This window comes from Cylas formicarius, unplaced genomic scaffold (assembly GCF_029955315.1).
Source record: "Cylas formicarius isolate icCylForm1 unplaced genomic scaffold, icCylForm1.1 PGA_scaffold_10__41_contigs__length_53128322, whole genome shotgun sequence".
NCBI classification, from domain to species: domain Eukaryota; kingdom Metazoa; phylum Arthropoda; class Insecta; order Coleoptera; family Brentidae; genus Cylas; species Cylas formicarius.
Window position 1 is genome coordinate 17,437,899 of NW_026844214.1, and position 20,277 is coordinate 17,458,175.

A 20,277-nucleotide genomic window follows, 5' to 3' on the forward strand; every position below is an offset into this window, starting at 1 on the left:
AAGCAATATTTTTGTATAAACTGGTTTGGGCCAGAATAGATTGTTCTTTTCTAATTAGTGAATTAAGATTTATTGTGCCTACATATTTAACAAGGAATAATATCACTTTTGAACTTCCTAGAGCTTACACTCGTCTAGGACAAAATAATTGTACTAACCAAGTTATCCAAGGCCTACATCCTGTTCCAATTGCGTTTTAAGGCTTGATCATTTCTATTTATCAATTTTCCTATAACGTGAAAAATCTCTGAACATTTGTGAGGTTGCAATTTGAAATAGTAATAATAATAAAAAGTTTATTTACATTTGGGATTTAAGGACTTAAGTTAAGTTTAACAATCTATAAACAAATTATCACAGAAGTGGTGCAATTCTACTTCTTTGTGATACGACTAATTCTGGTCTTGTACCATATTAGAAAATTTATTGTCACAGTCAGGAGTTACACTTTAATACCTAATTTATTCTTATATTTTTAAAGTACTATTTGTAAACATTTAATGTAGGTTGTACCATCCATGTGTTTAATTTATTTTTGAAAGCCTTTTTCCTTAATCATTTTTAATTGTGCAGGGAGGACATTATATATTTGTAGAACTAAAGATATAATGCTGCACAGTCTTATGACTTACAAAAATAAAACAAAAATCAAGCTTCTCACTGTCGAAAAAATTGGTGTGAAATGTTCATTCATAATATAAACGTGGGTCGAGTTAAGCCTTTGTTTATGTTTGCTGCCGCCATTAAGCTATTTTATCAATGACTTGTCTAGTCACCTTCAAATATAATGACCGCGACCTACAGCTACTACTCACCTTTTCTAACTCGAGCAGATGAAACCTAAGTACTTGTATGGCCTGGACCATCTGAAACACAAGAAAAAACAAGAACATTATACCCTTTAATTCGCATCACTTACAGACAATGGAGCGTAATCGTTACTTTAGATAAATCACTGTTTTCCGGAATAAATTAACTTTTGAATGGTATTATTGTCAGTGTGTGTAGGTGTGTTTGTCACAATGACCCTGCCCGACCGTCGAGCAGCGGCGAGGCACACGAAAGAGAAAATTACACGGGAGATAAGAACGAGTGAGTCTGTCTGACTTGGCCGGGTCGCATCGGCCTTCGTGCATGACCAGTACCGATTTTTTTTCTGCCGAGCTACATAGGAAATCGTGCCGGTTTTCAAAGATGTCCGGTTGACACGCGATTTGATGATCGAAGCGGAATCGATGCTTGCGGGTAAAGATTTATCGGATATGGTAATTTTATTAATAAAAGCTCATATTCACCGCGAAACTGATTTCTCAGTGGTCGTTTAAATAATTACAAAGTATGCACTTTGTCCCGGACGCGGTAACAAAGGCAATTAAAGCGTTAAGCATTTTTTAGCTCCCGTACGTACAATGTTGATGGTCGTAAAATTTATTTTCCCATATAGAAGTTTATTGGAAACGGCAAAATAGTAATTAGTGAAGAACATAACATTATTATCTGGTTCTTGAAAAGAGCAGCAGATCTTCGCCTATTGACTGAATTATTTTCTCAGTCCAAGTACTTGAAACGAGTACACTGCGCGGAATTAACCTTGCTTATATAGGAAACAAAAAAAGTAGGATACTGAAGAACTGCTTAATAAGCAAAGCTCAAAATTGCCCAAAACTAACGAAATGGATAAGTACATTGTGTTCATTTGCCGCATATTTTCTTCGAACCATTTCACCATAAGGCAACGAAAAATATATCGTCGAATATATTTAGGCGATACGTTTATATGAACGTTTTCTTTAAACAATGGTTTCCTATAACCTGTAAAGACTTTGTCAAAATAATTCTGATCCACCCTGTGTGGACCGTTTCCTTAGTAATATATAACACTGAATATTCTATTCAGTTCATTTACATTATTGTTCCAAGTTTTATACATCAGGTCAGAGCAACAGGGAGGCCACCTATTTGGACTATATGTACCAAGCCAGTTTTCGCCAAAATTGAGTGTTATTTACTTTACCATTAGTTAGTTAGGCTATAGAATTATTATGTGCTGGAGCGCACTACGTATTCTTGCCAAATTTGTATATAACTTACCGCATACAAATTTAAATAATATCAATATATAATATCGATTCTTGGGTCGATTAGAATTCCTTCCCTAGATATAAGCGCTGCTCTAATCCATATTACATTTTGAAATAAAAAAACATTAATCTATTGCAAATACCAATTACAAAATTGTAAGGATGTAAGTTGTGCACTCTTCTTATTTTACATGGATTATACTTAATATTTTTAGAACTTTAGACTTACTTGTGCCAATTTGTCAATATCCATGCTCACTTAGATTTTGATACATTCTATGAAAATTTTGTTTTTCTGACTGTCGTCGTTCCGGATAACTCCTAAAACTGAAAAATCTGCATCTTGGTTTTTATTACTCTCAAGATAGTGCTCAAACATAACTTGCCATAGTATTGATAATGCCTACCCATGTTAAACTCCATTAAAAAAAAAACATAATCGAAAAGCGACTATGAACACTAGTACTCAATTCAATGACAATTCAATTTTATGCCTTATCCATGACCAACTTAAAACATTCTTTTCCGGTATCTTCTAACCCAATGTGGTTAGCGTAGATCTGATTCTGTCATTAAACAAACACAACACTAAAAAAGAGAGCGGGACATATATGCCAGTTTTTTTTTATATATTTTACCATTTAGCCTACACCCTATATCAGCGAAAAAAAACACTGCATATAACTAGATCATAGAGCAATCATATTTTCAAATTCTGTTCCACTGTGAAGACAGCAAAATACTCTTAGTAAATTCTGCCGTGCAGATAATGGAATAGACTAGCGAGCGGAATGCTTAATATTTAAATTTATGTTAAATAATTCGACAACTAAGAAGAGAGTTATTAAATTATTTACAATTTTATATAAACAATTTAAAAAACTGAACTGAACCACTTTTTTAAGTATTGAAAACGTCCAATTATTTATAATTTAGTACTTATGTTATATTTTGTGCATTTTAACAACGATCTATTAGACCTCGGTCCGAATAACAAAATGTCTAAACAAAAAAAGAATATAATTTTGATATAAATTTGATCACTCTCCCTTGGGTAGACTTCTTGATTATGAACCAATATCGTCGTCAAATGATACTTAATATATTTACAAAAAAAAAGTAATAGGAAAACTGCATGCACGTTTCTCTGTTTAAAAATAAGTGAGATAAATTGTTACAAATCGGATGCCCCGTATATCCAAATTTATGAAATTTGTTGCTTCCGCGAATGAAAATATTTGTGAGACTTTGCTATGTTGGACTTCACCATGCAATAAACCGACGGCTTCTACGACACAGTAATTATAAAATAACAAAAAATGTAAATTTAAATTTAACTATTTATTTAGATATTAATTATCAATGTCATTAACACAGAGCTTTACACAATTTTCTATATCGAGAAATCGGGACCGTCAGGAGATGTTTTTAATTAATAGCGATAAAATAAAACGTTCGCGGTAATTTAGAAACATGGTCAATGGAATGCAATAAAAAGTTTGACCCACGTATCTTCCAACATGTCCTGTGGGTGGTCCGAGTATACCTACAGTCGCTTATGACTGATGACATGTAAAAGAAATCTTGATTGTCAAAAGAACTGAACAATAGTAAGAAAAACGCGCCAAAAAAGACCGCAAAGAAGAAAAACTCGGTGGTCCATTCTATAATTAACGCAAAGCTGATACGTGGGCAACGCAACAAAGTTTTCTTGCCACGACATGCGAAACTTACACTAGATTACGCACCCCCAGACGTCTGTCGCTTCTAATATTATTCGTAACAAAATGTAATTAACGAATTATGTCCCTCACGGACCCATTATTAAAAATAATTCTGGATGTGCGGGTCGGGGCTTGGTGTGCCACCCTCGAGGCAAGGCAAGCGTGAATGACACTCTATTTAGTAATCGATTACGTTGCCACTGTTATGTTTCGTCATTCTTTTATCACCAAATAGCGCTGGTTGTATCGTACTTATCGTAGCTTACAAATGGAATTTCACTGTCTTCCAATTTTTCTTTTCTCTTTCTTACTCCTTCCTTTTTGTATTGTCTCCTTGTAAGTTTTTTCGCCTTCAAAACTAATGAATATATCTAACTAATAATCTAAATTAAAATTTTGAACTAAGTCCTTAACAATATCGCGGCAAGTTGAAGTCTGCAACGATCAAGGCTTTTTGTAGTTCCCTATTAATGTAGTTTATTGTTTTGTTCTTGTAATTTGCCTTTTGTTATTTCTTTCTTGGGCTGTATGTATTAAGTATTATTAAAATCGAATTACAGCGGCATATGGGGATGGAATTTGAATCTGTCTTCTAATTAACTTTTGGAGTGTTTTAGCGTGGCCATTAGCCATCAGGTTTCTCTTATCTATGATGAATCTGCATAAAAAAAAATTAAAAGACCATAATTTTTTAATGAAAATAATTATTTTTGCTTCGCGCTAAAATTTTTAATCAGTATCTAGATTATTTCCAACATAATAAAATAAATGTAGTAAATTTTGTAAGGGGTGTTTTTTTTCGATGTATAGAACTTTAAGTTGCAATAAAACAACGATGGATTATTCGATTGACATGAATTTTGTTTATCCGAAAGATAATCTCGTGGCATTACATTTTAAATATGATTTCTCGCATATGACCGCCACGGCTGGCGCGGATGTAGTCCAATCTGGTCGTCCAGTTTTCGATGACTTTTTCCAACATTTGTGGCCGTATATCGGCAATAACACGGCGAATCTTGTCTTCCAAATGGTCAAGCGTATGTGGTTTATCCGCGTAGACCAATGACTTTACATAGCCCCACAGAAAGTAGTCTAGTGGTTTAAATCACAAGATCTTGGAGGCCAATTCACAGGTCCAAAACTTGAAATTAGGCGGTCACCGAACGTGTCTTTCAATAAATCGATTGTGGCACGAGCTGTGTGACATGTTGCGCCGTCGTGTTGAAACCACATCTCCTGGACATCATGGTTATTCAATTCAGGAATGAAAGAGTTAGTAATCATAGCTCTATACCGATTACCATTGACTGTAACGTTCTGGCCATCATCGTTTTTGAAGAAGTACGGACCTATGATTCCACCAGCCCATAAAGCGCACCAAACAGTCAGTTTTTCTGGATGTAACGGTGTTTCGACATACACTTGAGAATTAGCCATTCAACCAGAAGTGCGCTTCATCGCTAAACAAAATTCGCTTATGAAAATCGGGAACAACGGCAATCTCGTTTTGGGCCCATTTGCAAGCGTTGTTCAGGCGTGAGTTTATTCATGATGAATTGCCAAACCTAACTGAGAATAAATCACTTGACAGATGTTAAATCGATCGCCATCTTAAACTCAAAGTTCTATACATCGAAAAACACACCCTATATATGGCTATAGAGTAAGTTCATTTTACTCTACATACTATGTTGAAACTAACCAAACACTTAAGTAAAAAAAAGACACCACAAGTAGAATTTGAAAAACATTTCACACTTAATAAGAATACCATGAAAATTAATGAAATATCGGTTGAACATTTGAGTTAACTGGGTTCAGTTTAAACAGAGGAACCATGACAAGATATTCCAAATTCCACTAATGCAAAAGATAAAACCATCGTCATAAACGAGAATTAATTTTCAATATAATGTATCACTTTTTTTTTGCCGAATATGTCAAATACCCAAAAATAGTCCAATATTCGTAGTCTCTTACGAAATAGCATTCTGAGAAGAAATGGTGCATTGCTGATAGTAGTCACTGAAGATTCAAACTCTATCTATCTAAATTTCTTTGATTCCAAACATATTTTTTTCCACTCATTACTCTAAAATGCGCAATTATACACTGATAAGGAATGCGCAAAGTGTCACTTTAAAACTATTGCTGGTAAAAAATATTGCGAACCACTTCGAGAGTTTTCGGCACCTTAGTCATCCGTTGGGAGCGATCGGATGTTATCGTCAGATTTAAAATACTGACGATATTTAGACTTTTGTCAGATCTGATGGTCACGTTACACATCGTTCAGTGAATGTTATCCGTGTTGTTTTGTAAAAATGTACCTATTGAAAAAGTATATTTTTTAAACACTCAATTAAGCGAATCAATAATCTCGTGTCGTTTATCCAACTTGTTGCATAATATACTATTGTCAATCCTATGTCATGGTTTAGTTTTAAATAAATACAATTGTATTAAATCAGGCAAGAACTTTGAGCTGCTCAAAATTGAGGAAACTTACACATAAGCATCATGTGAGACCAGTATGCCGAACTACACCACAAAAAAGAGTTTTTTCCATTTGAATATGTAGCAGCGTAGACCGATGCTAATTTTATAACCACCAACTAACTTTTTATCACTAAATTGCAAAAAAATGTCTACTTCTATGCTTGGCACCGAATAAACTAAGAAACCAGACACTAACATTAAATTTCCGTACCGATAATAAACATTTTCGCATCTACACAAGTTTCAAAACTGCTAACGACGACGACCTAAAGGCTGAAAAACCACCTTTCCGTCCATCTGGTAAGAAAATACATAAAACACCGACGTACCGCTCCAGTGTGGTACGCAGTGGATTTCAATGAAACATTAACGCAAATGTTAATAAAAATGCCATGGTCTGATGTGCGCCATTTACCGTTTCCTGGGTCTCTTGGGTACTTTGCAAAGGTGTAAATGGATTTAAGGCCGATAAAAATAGCGTATAAAAAGAAAAAGTGTTAACGGCTCGGTAGATAAGCACTTCAATACGATTCCTGCATTTACATTGAAAATGTAAACAGTGCATACGTCCGCACAACTAAAATTTAAGTTTAATACATTCTATTCTTATATTTTTTCTTAAAAAAATAGAAATTGTGGATTTAAATATGTAAATGTATGTAAATTTAAAATCACGTTTGCGCAATTTTTATTTACACATAAAAAGTGCTATTCCGCTATAATTGTTGGCAATTTTGTATTTTATGAATTGTTTTATAACACGTTAACGATGTTCAGCACGATCTGCGAAACCAACGTAAAATTACATTCGGAAGATCGTAACATTAAAGCGTATTATCCATAAAAATCTTTCACGCGGAATCCCTATGGCTTCGTAATATTTTGCGCTCACTTTATAGACGGTAAATCAAAGTTATTGACGAATTAGCTTACTGCCGATCGAATATTTAACGGCGGGTGTTTAATTTGACGGATACTATTGCTGAAAAGAACATATAATTAATCAAATTTAGTACCTAAAACTTTATTAGGTACTCACGCGGCCGGTGGGCTGCTGGACAAACTTATTTTTATATGAATATCCAAGAAAATGGGAATTATAATTACTTATATAACACAAAAGTAAGCTATTTCATTGTCAAAATGGAACACGTTCTCTACCTTATAGTACATTATGCACCAAATTTGATAAACTCCACTTTAGGCGTGAGTTTGTTTTGAAATGAGTGAGTTTGTCCACGTGTTGCACTTTTTCTACGACCATTAGTTTTTGGGTACATTTTTGCAAAACAGCACCACGTGAGACGTGACCATCATAATCACCCAAAACATATGAGAAACTTCGGCAACCAGATAATTTTATCACATTACCTGTGTGATACAAATTAGGTTGCGTTCAGTCAGTTTGAATTTTGTGTAATTTTCGGCACTTATTTTTCGTTTTTGCTTTGTGGTTAGTGGATTATTGGGAGCCTTATACCTGAACTATATATAACGAAGGCTTATCGACAACGGTATAGAAAATGTGTCGTTCCTGCTTGTCCTGAGACGTCAACTTTTACACACTTGGTAAAAATTGTAAAAATGGTGATTTACTAGAAAAAAGCAATAAAACACTAATTACACCGTACTCATTACTTTGACAAACTTTGAGCATGATTATGGAAACATACAGGCCATGGTTAATTATAAACAAAAATTATTTTATGATTACTTAAACATGTGACTGGGTCACTGTGTTATTGAAACTGAAAGTTTACGCTTACTTTTGAATCGCACTGTATTTTGTGCAGCAGATTAAAAGAACATTTAATTTATATCGATTAATAAAATTTCTCCTTATCAGACCTCATAACAGAGTTCAGGAAAATACCCTTCATGCTTTGTATTAATAAATTGTTGTAAATTAAAGGTAAATTTAAAAATCTGCCAGAAATATACCTCCAAAACTGACAAAGTTGGAACGATAAAATTCAATACATGGAGGTTTTTTAACAAGCAGATTTACCACTTTTACGTTATACGTAATAATTTTGTTATTTTAAATGGAATGTCTTGTTTATTTTTGTTGCAATGAATTGTGCATAGTTTCAGTCTCAGTCTCAGTAAAAAGTTGCTCAAAAATTGTCAAAGCTGGAACGATAAAATTCAATACCTGGGGCTTTTCGAATATGCATAATTCAAAAATCCTAACAGCAGCGTTAATTGCCACTTTGCCACAATTAAAAAAAAAAAAACTTTAAAAGTATATCAGTGAAAGGTTATCCGAATTACAAATTTCATCGCGAAATTTTACATTATTGCTGTTCGCATTTTTGAATTCTGCATGTTCAAGAACACCCGGGTATTAAATTTTATCGTCCCAGCTTTGTCAGCCGATAATAATGAAATTATGAGACAATAATAATAACAATGAATAAAGCACCTAATTTAAAATAACAAAATTATGAGGTGTAACGTAAAAGTGACAATGCTGTTAGCATTTTTGATGAATTCAGCATGTCATCATCATTTTTTTATGGTAATCGCATGCGTATTATCCCATCTTCTGGATAAAACTTTTTATAACTTAAACTTCAAACATCTTTGCATAAAATATTATATATATATATATATATATATATATATATATATATATATATATATATATATATACAGGGTTTTTCACTTAAAACTCGGCACGCCAATAAGTCCAAAACGAAAAGAAATATTTAATTTATGTAAAAAGTAGTCAAAGTGTGGGGTCAAGTAGATATTTCCTAAAGTTTAAAAAATTCGACGCCTGCAAAGAGCTGGGCGTCGCGACGCGTCGAAAAATTATTCGATTGCAGAGAGTTTGGAAATACGCGCATACAAAAGTACATATTATTTAAAAACTTTTTTGTTATTTACTCAAACTTATTTATTCTACCCGTTTCTAAGTTATACCGATTTAAAGTAAACATTTCTTGATTAATAAAAAATGTGATTAACGCTTATTTTTACAAGTATGCCATGAATGTTAGTTACCATGGCAACCATTGTTATCGCAGTTGTTTTAAGTGCAATTACAAACAATAGATTTCAACTATTTTAGTATGATTTTATTTATTATTTTTTATCGATTTAGTTCTGATAACATGATAAATAAATGAAAAAACAGTAAAATACCTACAAGTTAATAACCAAAATCATTATTGCAATTAACTACATAATAAGACATTTCAAAAATTTTGTTCAAAATTACGTCCATCTGCTAGAACACAACTAACCAAAACTTTTAACAGATGAGCTTGGGTCACTTGTAGGAGAGTCCTTGTGATAGCGGCACACGCTGCACTAATTTTGTTAATGAGATCAGCCATATCTTCGATAGGTTCTTCATAGATAACGTTTTTTAGGTAGCCCCAAAGAAAATAATCTGGTGGTGTAATGTCCGGGGACCTCGCCGGCCACCTTACCGGTCCATTAGTACCAAACCATCTATTGGGATATTCTCGGTTCAAATACCTCGTTACTATTTGGGCATTAGGTGCAGGCGCTCCATCCTGCTGTAGCCACATATGTATTCATTCTAGTGTCAAGAGGCACTTCTTCTAATAGTTCCGGAAGTGTAGTTTGAAGAAATCTTAAATAGCGATCTGCATTTAAAGTTCCTTCGTAAAAGTAAGGTCCAATAAGGAATCCATTTAATATGCCGCACCAAACATTGATACTAAAAATTCGTTGGTTACCTCTTTCTGTAATCCAACGAGGATGGTTTTCGGACCAAAAACGACAGTTGTGTCTATTAACGATTCCATTATTTTGAAATCGACTTTCGTCTCTCCATAAAATTTTCGAGAGAAAATTTGCATCTTGGCTATACAAATCGGACAATGTCGCTAAGAAATACATTCTTCTAGCATAATCGCCTGGTTCTAGTTTATGAACTAGTTTAGTTTTGTACGGGTGAAAAGAGTTTCTATGTAGAATTCTTCACAAAGAACTTATGGTAACACCGGTATTTTCTTTTATCTCTGATAGGGATATCTTGGAGTTATTATCAACCTGCTGAATTACAGCAGCAGTATTTTCATCATTTGTGGCCGTCCTATTCCTATCTCTTTTAGGTTTTATGAAGCTGCCATATTCTCTTAAGTTTTTACATAAACTTGAAAAGGTTTTTGCATCGGGGACTCTTCTATGCGGATAATACCGTGCGTAAACTCTTTTTGCTTCTCTACAATTGCATCTGCATTCTCCAAACACCAGTAACATGTCTACTTTTTTCTCATTGCTAAATTGCATCATTTTCACATAATAATTCTTAGTTTTTTTTTAACCGAACAAATTTGGATATTTCTTGTGACAAAATGTGACAATTTTTTGATACAGCAATAACAAGTTACGTTTGTAATTGCACTTAAAACAACTGCGATAACAATGGTTGCCATAGTAACTAACATTCATGGCATACTTGTAAAAATAAGCGTTAATCACATTTTTTATTAATCAAGAAATGTTTACTTTAAATCGGTATAACTTAGAGACGGGTAAAGTAAATAAGTTTGAGTAAATAACAAAAAAGTTTTTAAATAATATGTACATTTGTATGCGCGTATTCCCCAAGTCTCTGCAATCGAATAATTTTTCGATGCGTCGCGACGCCCAGCTCTTTGCAGGCGTCGAATTTTTTAAACTTTAGGAAATATTTACTTGACCCCACACTTTGACTACTTTTTACATAAATTAAATATTTCTTTTCGTTTTGGACTTATTGGCGTGCGGAGTTTTCACCATATCAACTGTCTATAGAAAACCAACACACACTAATAGATATCTGAACGCTAAATCTCATCACCACCCATCACAGATACAGGCAGTGGCAAATACATTAATTGCTCGGTCCTTCAGGCTCACAAACGAGAGGCACAGAGATGAAGAACTGAAAAAAATTAGTACCTGTCTTCGACAAAACGGATACCAAAGGCGCATCATCAGCAATGCAATCGGTAAACAACAACAGCCGCCGTAGAGAGTGCAGGACGAGACCCAACGAAGATCGATCGCTGTCCTGCCATACATCAAAGGGGTTACTGACAAATTCGACCGAATATTACGGAAACACGACATATCAACGGCATACAAACCTGATCATACCATCGGAGCAATACTAAGAAACCCAAAACAAAAAATTACTCTGGAAAACCAAGGAGTATACAGTGTAGCATGCGGATCGTGCAGCCTGACGTATGTGGGACAGACCAACAGAAGGATTTCAGTCAGGCTCGAGGAATATCGTTTAGCCATAAGAAACAAACAAACAACCTCTGCTTTGTTTCAGCACCAACATCAGACAGGCCATAAAATTGATTTCGGTATTTGCAAACAAATAGCTAATATTCCTGATTTTAAGACTAGGATTAGACGAGAGGCCATCAAGATAGAAAAGTCCGGATACCTGAATACGAGAGACGATGCTCTGCATTTATCCAATACGTCGAGAACGATAATCAAACAGCAGAGCGATACGCAGCAGCCAACGGGGACATCGCAACTACGATCGGGCGAAAAATTAACAACGCGACAATGTGGCCCCGGGGGCGGATATATATATATATATATATATATATATATATATATATATATATATATATATATATATATATATATATATATATATATATATATATATATATATATATATATATATATATATATATATATATATATATATATATATATATATATATATATATATATATATATATATATATACCAAAATATAATATTCCAAAAATGGTAATTCACCATTAAACCTGCCTCCCCAATTTGTCTTAAATTTTCCAAAAATCAAAAATATTTGAAATTTTGCTGGCACGTAATAGCAAGACGAACTTTCCGATAAAGCACCCTGTATATATGTTTCTAAAAGTTTCAGATGTCTACGACACAGGAAGAAACATCGAAACAACTATAAGGTTGTTCGGAAAGTCATTTCGTTTTTTCCCGTCAGAGGACTTAATTACGTTTTTTCGAAACCAACTTCACACTTAAGCCGGATAACCATTATGTCTTGAGAGCTGATATTGCAAGGCTTGTGTGTGAAAAAGTTCTATTAATTCTACGCAGTAGTTTTTGGTTGGTGCCCTTTTAAATATGGAGAGCAATAAGCAGCATTTTCGTCATATTTTACTTTTTTACTTCAGAAAAGGTAAAAATGCTGTCCAAGCGAGAAAAAAATTGACGGATGTGTATGGAGAAGGCGTGTTAACAGTACGCCAGTGTCAGAACTGGTTTGCAAAATTTCGATCCGGCAATTTTGATGTCGAAGATGCACCACGGTCTGGAAGGCCGGTCGAAGCTGACAAAGATGCGATAAAGGCATTAGTTGATGCAAATCGGCGAATAACCACACGAGAGATCCGTGAGAGATTAAATTTGTCGAATTCGACTGTTTATGGCCATTTGAAAGGCATGGGCTTAACCTCGAAGCTCGATGTGTGGGTGCCCCATGTCCTTACGGAGCGAAATTTGTGTCGTCGCGTTGACGTGTGTGATTCGCTCCTCAAACGTCAAGAAAATGATCCATTTCTGAAGCGGATTATTACTGGGGACGAAAAATGGGTTGTATACAACAATGTTAAACGCAAGAGGTCATGGAGCAGAAAAGATGAACCGGCTCAAAGCGTGTCAAAAGCCAACATTCACGAAAAAAAGGTGATGCTCTCCGTTTGGTGGGATGTCAAAGGAATCGTTTTTTTTACCTTTTGCCGGACAATACAACGATTAATTCAGAAGTCTATTGTCATCAACTGGACAAATTGAATGATTCACTTAAAGAGAAGAGGCCCGAATTAATCAACAGGAAGGGTGTAGTGATCCACCAGGATAATGCGAGACCTCACACAAGTTTGGTCACTCGCCAAAAACTTTTACAGCTTGAATGGGACGTACTGCAACATCCACCATATTCTCCAGATCTGGCGCCTTCCGGCTACTATTTGTTCCGGTCCCTGCAAAATTTTTTGGATGGCAAAACCTTTACCCCAAATGAAGATGTCAAAAACCACCTGAACCAGTTTTTTGCCAGCAAGGACCAAAACTTTTGTGAGAGGGGAATTATGTTACTGCCAGAAAGATGGCAAAAGGTGTTGGACCAGAATGGCCAATATATAATTTAATAAAATATTTATTCATTAAACGAAAACTGTCTTTCATGTTCCCCAAAAAAAACGAAATGACTTTCCGAACAACCCAATATTTTCGTCAAAATTTCGCCACTAAAAACGTAGCTTAGAGGAACATAAATAAAAGTACGCGAGGAAAGACTGATTAAATCATTTTTCCTATTGAACATTTGGTTGCATGTCAGTTTTTCACCGCGATCTTTCTTATCGAAACGTAACTAGATTTTTATTAGACGTGGTGGACAAGCAACTTAATTTCGTCGCACAATATATGCAGTGTCGCCAAAAATGCAAATGAAACTTGAATTCGTCCAAAGTCCCCCGTAAGTTAAATAGTGTAGGACGACTCTTTGACCCACGACGCGTCCGAAATATTAGGACTCGCTCGAGTCCGTTTGATCGGAGATTTTTATATTCTTTATGAACAACTGGCCCTGAAGACACTATCTGCATCAGCTGCACAGGTAGCGACGGACATAACAAGTTAACATTCCATTGTGTTTTTTATCGTCTTATTGGGACGCGATCGATTTCTATGGCCGGCCACAGATAACCCCGTAATTGGTTCGTTACAAAAAAATCATTTATCAAAAATGTCCGTTTCTTCGAAGATGTTCATTTATAATAATTACGGTGAAGGTGGGGCGGCGTCGGTAAAAATGTTGCACTTTCACGTATTGAACCACAATAATACGGAACTAATTAACCCTAATAGGAAGTAACCACTACCTAACCAACGACAGATCAAAAAATAAATCTATGAGCATAGTCGAACATAGTTCAAGTAGAATTGTGTGGTATTAAATAATATTTATTGACTTTGCAGCATTTAATCGTTGAAAGAGATATGCTCCTCATTTTATGTGACATGTACGTACGTCGTTAGCAAAATTTTCAAAGCGTGGAAACTACTAATGTATATGGAAAACAGAATTAGACCTGACACAGTACCTTGAGACACTCCTATTTCTACATTCTGGATACCTCTTGATATTTCGTTCACATTTACTTTTTGAGTTGATTTTGTTGCCTGCTGAATTTCAATCGTGTCGAAAGATTTGTGAGACCACAGGTGTAATATTATTATCTCTATTAGTTTTATTATTATTATTATTACTTCCTGAAAAGCATTATTTCAACTCCAGACTTAAAACAAAACTGGTATGATGAAATTATATCATTCCTTTTCCACAAACTAACTGCTCCTTTGCAACCTGTAATGAAGATTATGTCGATAAGATGTAGCAGAGGTGTCGCCAGGGGGAGCGTGATTGACTAAAGCAAGTGTTTTTATTTATTTTGAAATTGAAAAGAAGAAATGTGTGAGGTTAGTTGATCCGAAATAGAGCTATCATAACCTACCACAATTCGTCGACAGAACGCCTTTAAGAAACATCCAAGACCATTAGATTTAGTTCATATTTATTTATTATCATTAAAGTTAGAAGTTTTACTTTACTAGTTTCTTGGGGAGGTTTTACTTTTTTGGAATACTCTAAATTCCATCTTTATAATCCTTATTAACTAGGATAATATGGCGTGGTGTATTTTCGATCACGGAGACGTGACTGATACTAAAACTTGTCAATCAGTTCTAAATACATCAATGACTTGACAATGAATCTTTAAATAGGACATCGTTGTAGAAGTTGCTATTGAGTATCGTAGTCTCTCCTTATACGGAATGCAAAATAATATTTTTTAAGTCGTTTTTTATATTTACTAGAGGAAACTCTAATGGTAAAACACATTTCAAAAACTTGAAAGAGTAGAACTGTTCATACGGAATTTGCAAATACCGGTACAACCCATAATTTAAGAGCAATTGCGGGAGATTCATAAATCGTGCTCAGAGTGGTCCAACCGGAAACTCTATTTTCAACTACACCAACCAGGTTGTGCCCTAAATTGACGATTTCGAAAGCGGCGTCATGTGTTATGAAAATCGTTCTAGGTAAAGCTATTTTAAAATTCAAACTTGCGCAATCTAGACACTACCTTAAAAAACAACATATTAGAATTCACTTACTAATGAGTCTACTTCGGGGTCGGCTATATAATAAGGTTTTTCTTGTCGTATCTGAAACAGAAAAAAAACAAGCCCAAATTAAAATTCCATAAACCTTATAAAAGGCGGTACAGTGTGGACTTTATTATAATACAAAAATACGTGAGCGCTTGGTACCCTGTTATTTAACGGCAGTTTTATAAAGTGAGGGAGCTTGATCGCATAACGTCGATAAAGTCGAGACCTATTCGTTAAGATGTTATTACACGGATGTTGGGACGTCCTACTTTGAAAAAAGTCCACGTGCCTCGCGCTTTTTGGCCATTTTTCCATAATTATAGGTGTTTTGGTTCGTAGGACGAGCCACACAATGTCGAAAATAGTACGGGCGCCGGTGTCATACTATTACTGAAGTATATTATTAGTGCCAATATTTTATTTTGTGCTATATCAATTTTTTTTCAAAAGATAAACTGAAAAATTATATATACAAAAATCAATATTACGTTTCAAAAGGTGCACCAATATCGCGCAAATACGCGTTCCCACTTTTAACATGTTATTTGGAATCATCAGTGATCAACGGATCTTTAACAATGGGTTCCTTCCCCTCGTTTAACATCTACTCTGAAGAAAATACAAATGTGGGCATAAAGATCACTAACAATATTAAAAATAATCTTCGTTACGCAGATGATCCATAGTTTATCAGAACTTCAGTCTCTAATGGACTTCATTATTGAATATACTAAGCAATTCTTTGTGTGAATAGAGAGAAAACTACAATACCTAGGACACATCTTTAGATAATGGAAGGTAAGGAAAACGATCGGTCGGAGACCCAATTTATGGCTGAAAGACGAGCTGTGGTCTCTAGTGCAACCATAGCCATTTGGAGACGAGAGAAGAAGCAGGGAAAAAAGTTCTTATAATAAAACAATTCATTCAATATCAGTACAGGTAATATTTTCATATAGAAAACTTTAAGCAACGAATACTACGTTGTTAACATTTCTACTCCGACTTAAAACTATACCCGGCAACATCGGCGTTGTTACTATACATTTTTTGCAATCTTAAAAACGTTAAATTGCACTCCTGTCCAGGTTAAAATTGTTCAAATTAGTACCTTTGTGAACGGCACTTTATCACGTACCAATTAAGGAAATTTTGAAATTAGAATCGTATAAAGACGGAAAAAACCGACTGGCTGCGACAATAAATTTCAAAACGAATTTATCGTTTCTGTTACGCCCCTAATAAAATCGATGATAAATTTACGGCAATATGAGTCTAAAATATTTATTAATTGAGAAATATATTAGACGGTATAATACGAGCATTGTAACCCCCACCATAAACCTTTCGTTAGGCCATGAATCGGATCATTTAGCCCCATTTTTTATGAGAGATTATTTGTTTATTTTAGTCAATATACGGTAAGTTAATATAAACATGTGGTTTTCTATCGTCGGCTCTAGAGCTAGACCCTTTTTCGGCGCGAGAACTAGCTTTAAATACATGTGCGTTCCAGATGCTGTCCTCAAAAACGATCCTAATAGTGTGGGGCCGAATGCACGTATGTTTGGACCTAAACAAATACGAAATGCTGACACAAAGTTACCCTATTTATCACAAAAATGTTAAGAAATGAGCAGCTTATTTAAATTAACACTACATTCTCAATTGAAAGGCCAATTCTTAAATTAAATTGGTAATCTTACAGTTTTCTGGTTAAAAAGACATTTGCAATTATACTAAAGACCAACACACGATCGCATTTTCGTGATAGTGTATTTAAAGCTATTGGGTGACTAAGCTCTAAGCCGTCTTTACTACCAAAAAATGCATCCGACTTCGGTATTTTTTATTCATTGCTTAGCCGTATTCCGTCTTTCAATATAAGATAAAAGTCGATAAAAATTAGCGCCCAATTAATATAGCGCACGGCTAATGATGCAATTGACGAGATAAAAAAATATACTTTTATCGAAAACAACGCTATTAAAACATCCGTTACGCCTATTATACCGTTCTATTTTCTTTAAATCCCACATATTATTTATTTAATGTCGTATGTGGGATCCCGATCCGTGATTTTGATATCGTACGTATGTATTAGTATAAACCGGTTTGTTACGAAAATGTAAATTCGACTCGACTTCAGGCAATTCCATTTTTAATCCGCATAAATTACTAAATTTACCTCACACGTTTCGGAATAGTAAATCCAAAAATGACATTTTTATTTACTCAAGTGATTAATATTTTTGACACCGGGATATATATATATATATATATATATATATATATATATATATATATATATATATATATATATATATATATATATATATATATATATATATATATATATATATATATATATATATATATATATATATATATATAGAAAACTGTGATTATGGTCGAGTAAAAAGGAAACGTTAATATAAACGAACTGATATATACATGTAAGTGTATTATTTATTATTTTGAAAGAAAACAATACGGTCTTTCTGATAAAAAATAATCGTAACCACATAAGACTCTCACAGTACCGTTCCCTTGACGTAAAACCATAAATTTTGGAAAAGAAGTTAATCAGTCCTGGTTCAGTAAACAAGAGAAGGGCAACTGATTTAAATAACGCTTAGTTATCGGACTATTTATAATGAGTAATAGTACAAAATATTTTATAGGGATGAATTTTGAAAAGTTTTTAATTGTACTATTGTTATTAAATGTATTAATATGTAATTGACATTTTATTTTATAAGTATTATTCTTCTCCTTCACTCGAATTTGTTTTATAATATTCCATAAAAAAGGTTTACCGGCCTCAACTTCCTGTTTAAGTTTATTAAATTTGATTGCTTATAGCAATGCAGTTTTCGTAAATGGGATTGGTCACTCTATACACGTGACTAAGGTTATGATATTTTTTATATTTTTTTTTCTCACGACATAAGAAATATTCCAAAAAGTCTTAATACAAGACCAAAATGCTACATATTTTAAAAATAGCTGGGCTTACGTTTACACCGTTCGGATCTTTATTCGTCCTTTTAAATGGAACACCATACACAGTTATTCCACTTTTGAATTCTCATAAAAGTTCATGTCTCAAAGCTTTTTTATTATTTTATTTATAAAATGGAGAGGTGAAGAGTACCGCAAAATAATTGAAGGGATTATAGACCAATCACAAAAAATTAAAATAAAAAGTTAAAAATTCAAAATTTTAATAGAACCCCTATACAATTTTACTCGCCTTTAAAAATAAGGTCTACTTTTATTATTTCATTGTTTTCTCTAAAGTCGCATAAAAAAGTTTACTTAAATTGGTTGATGCTTATTCCCAACCTCATTTGAAAAAATCAATTACTAAAGCTTTAAATCAGTGAACACATCTACTGTCGTATGTGTACGACAGGCCGAAGCAAATGGTCGTCTAGCATACTGACTTAAAACCAAAAAGATGTTTATTTTTTTAAACTGAGAGGAAGAAGGGATAAAATTATGCGATTGCCTTCCTTTAGTAACTACAAAAATGATTAAATTAAGCGGCATTTAACACCGAGTATAACGCCTTTAGCATTTCAGAGGTCATATTAGAAAAAAAAAAAAAGGGAACTTCGTATGTTCTTGTTGTGCTTTGTTCAAAATCCCATTATTTAAAATCAAGTTTATTTAGTCAAACCCAATGGGAGGGTGTAGTTCCTCTACGGATATTAAATTTGCATGATATTTATTTATATATTTGAAATTTTCAGCGGCATGTTCGTTAGCGGCAAAAGCGATCGTTTTTTCGAAAATATCAACACGATTGACGACGAGTCGCGCCGCTTTCATGTGCATCCAAAAGAAATTGCCGCGCAAATTGCGTCTCTGAAACACAGTCAAAATGTAAATCATAGCACAAAACGACCGGCAGGCTTCGTCGACCGTATACAAATTTTATTAGAGACAAGTAGTTACGAAACTGGCCCATACGATTTCCACATTAAGCGAAGAGAACGAAAAAAACGTCACCACAACGTCACAAAAACACGCCAGAGACAATCGCACCGCGATTTCGCCCGTTTTGGTCTCGTTTAAAGAGGGGATGTGTATGCATTGCGACATATGGCAGCAGAACTCTGTATCCTCTCTCGCTCTCTCCCTCCGGCTCGCTCTGTGATTTTTGTTGTGTTGCATTAAAACCGTTGGTGCGTGCATCGGGGCGCATTGTTGTTCATTTTGCCGTTCTGGCCTCAAGGCAATTTTCTGTATGGCACGGCTTAGATCTAAACCCCATGCCTCTCTCCGGGGGTTTAAAACAACAATTATAAAGGATCACGGAGGTAGGTAGAAACGGGATACTCGGTTGCCAAACGATTTTTCTTCGTTTCGGTCGGAGCCGGAGTTGCTTCAGCAACATGCAAAACTTACAACAGATCGATATCGGTCTTCTATTTTGGTTACAGGAAAGCAATTGCCCGCGAAACAACAAAACCTAACACAATAATAAAACCTAAATGGGGAAGAATGCAGAAAGGCAAAATTAACGTTTTAGAATAACCTTTATAATTACAGCTAAATTAACAATTATTTTATTTAATCTATTTTACCAGATTTCACTTCACTGGACATTGTTACGCCTTATGGGAATTACATTTCACTCTTTTTTTCACATACTATGTAGATGGCTCTAGTTTTGATTAGTTTAGTTGGTTCCTTAATCTCCATATTTGAAGCCACAACTTTCTTGTTCGTACTGTTGTGTTACTTTTGATAATTATGATGATTTCTAAGTTAAAAAGGTATAC

At 34.4% G+C, this 20,277-nt stretch overlaps 1 protein-coding gene across 1 annotated transcript in view; it reads right to left on the bottom strand.

The window, feature by feature from the left end:
- Window positions 1–20,277, bottom strand: part of LOC132699709 (homeobox protein homothorax-like) — a 134,068-nt gene that overhangs the window by 36,562 nt on the left and 77,229 nt on the right. Inside the window, exons 5-6 of the mRNA XM_060666564.1 lie at window positions 15,488–15,538; window positions 816–866 (exon numbers count right to left, since the gene is read on the bottom strand). Of these exons, the coding sequence (XP_060522547.1) occupies window positions 816–866; window positions 15,488–15,538 (102 nt within the window). The remainder of the gene's footprint in view (window positions 1–815; window positions 867–15,487; window positions 15,539–20,277) is intronic.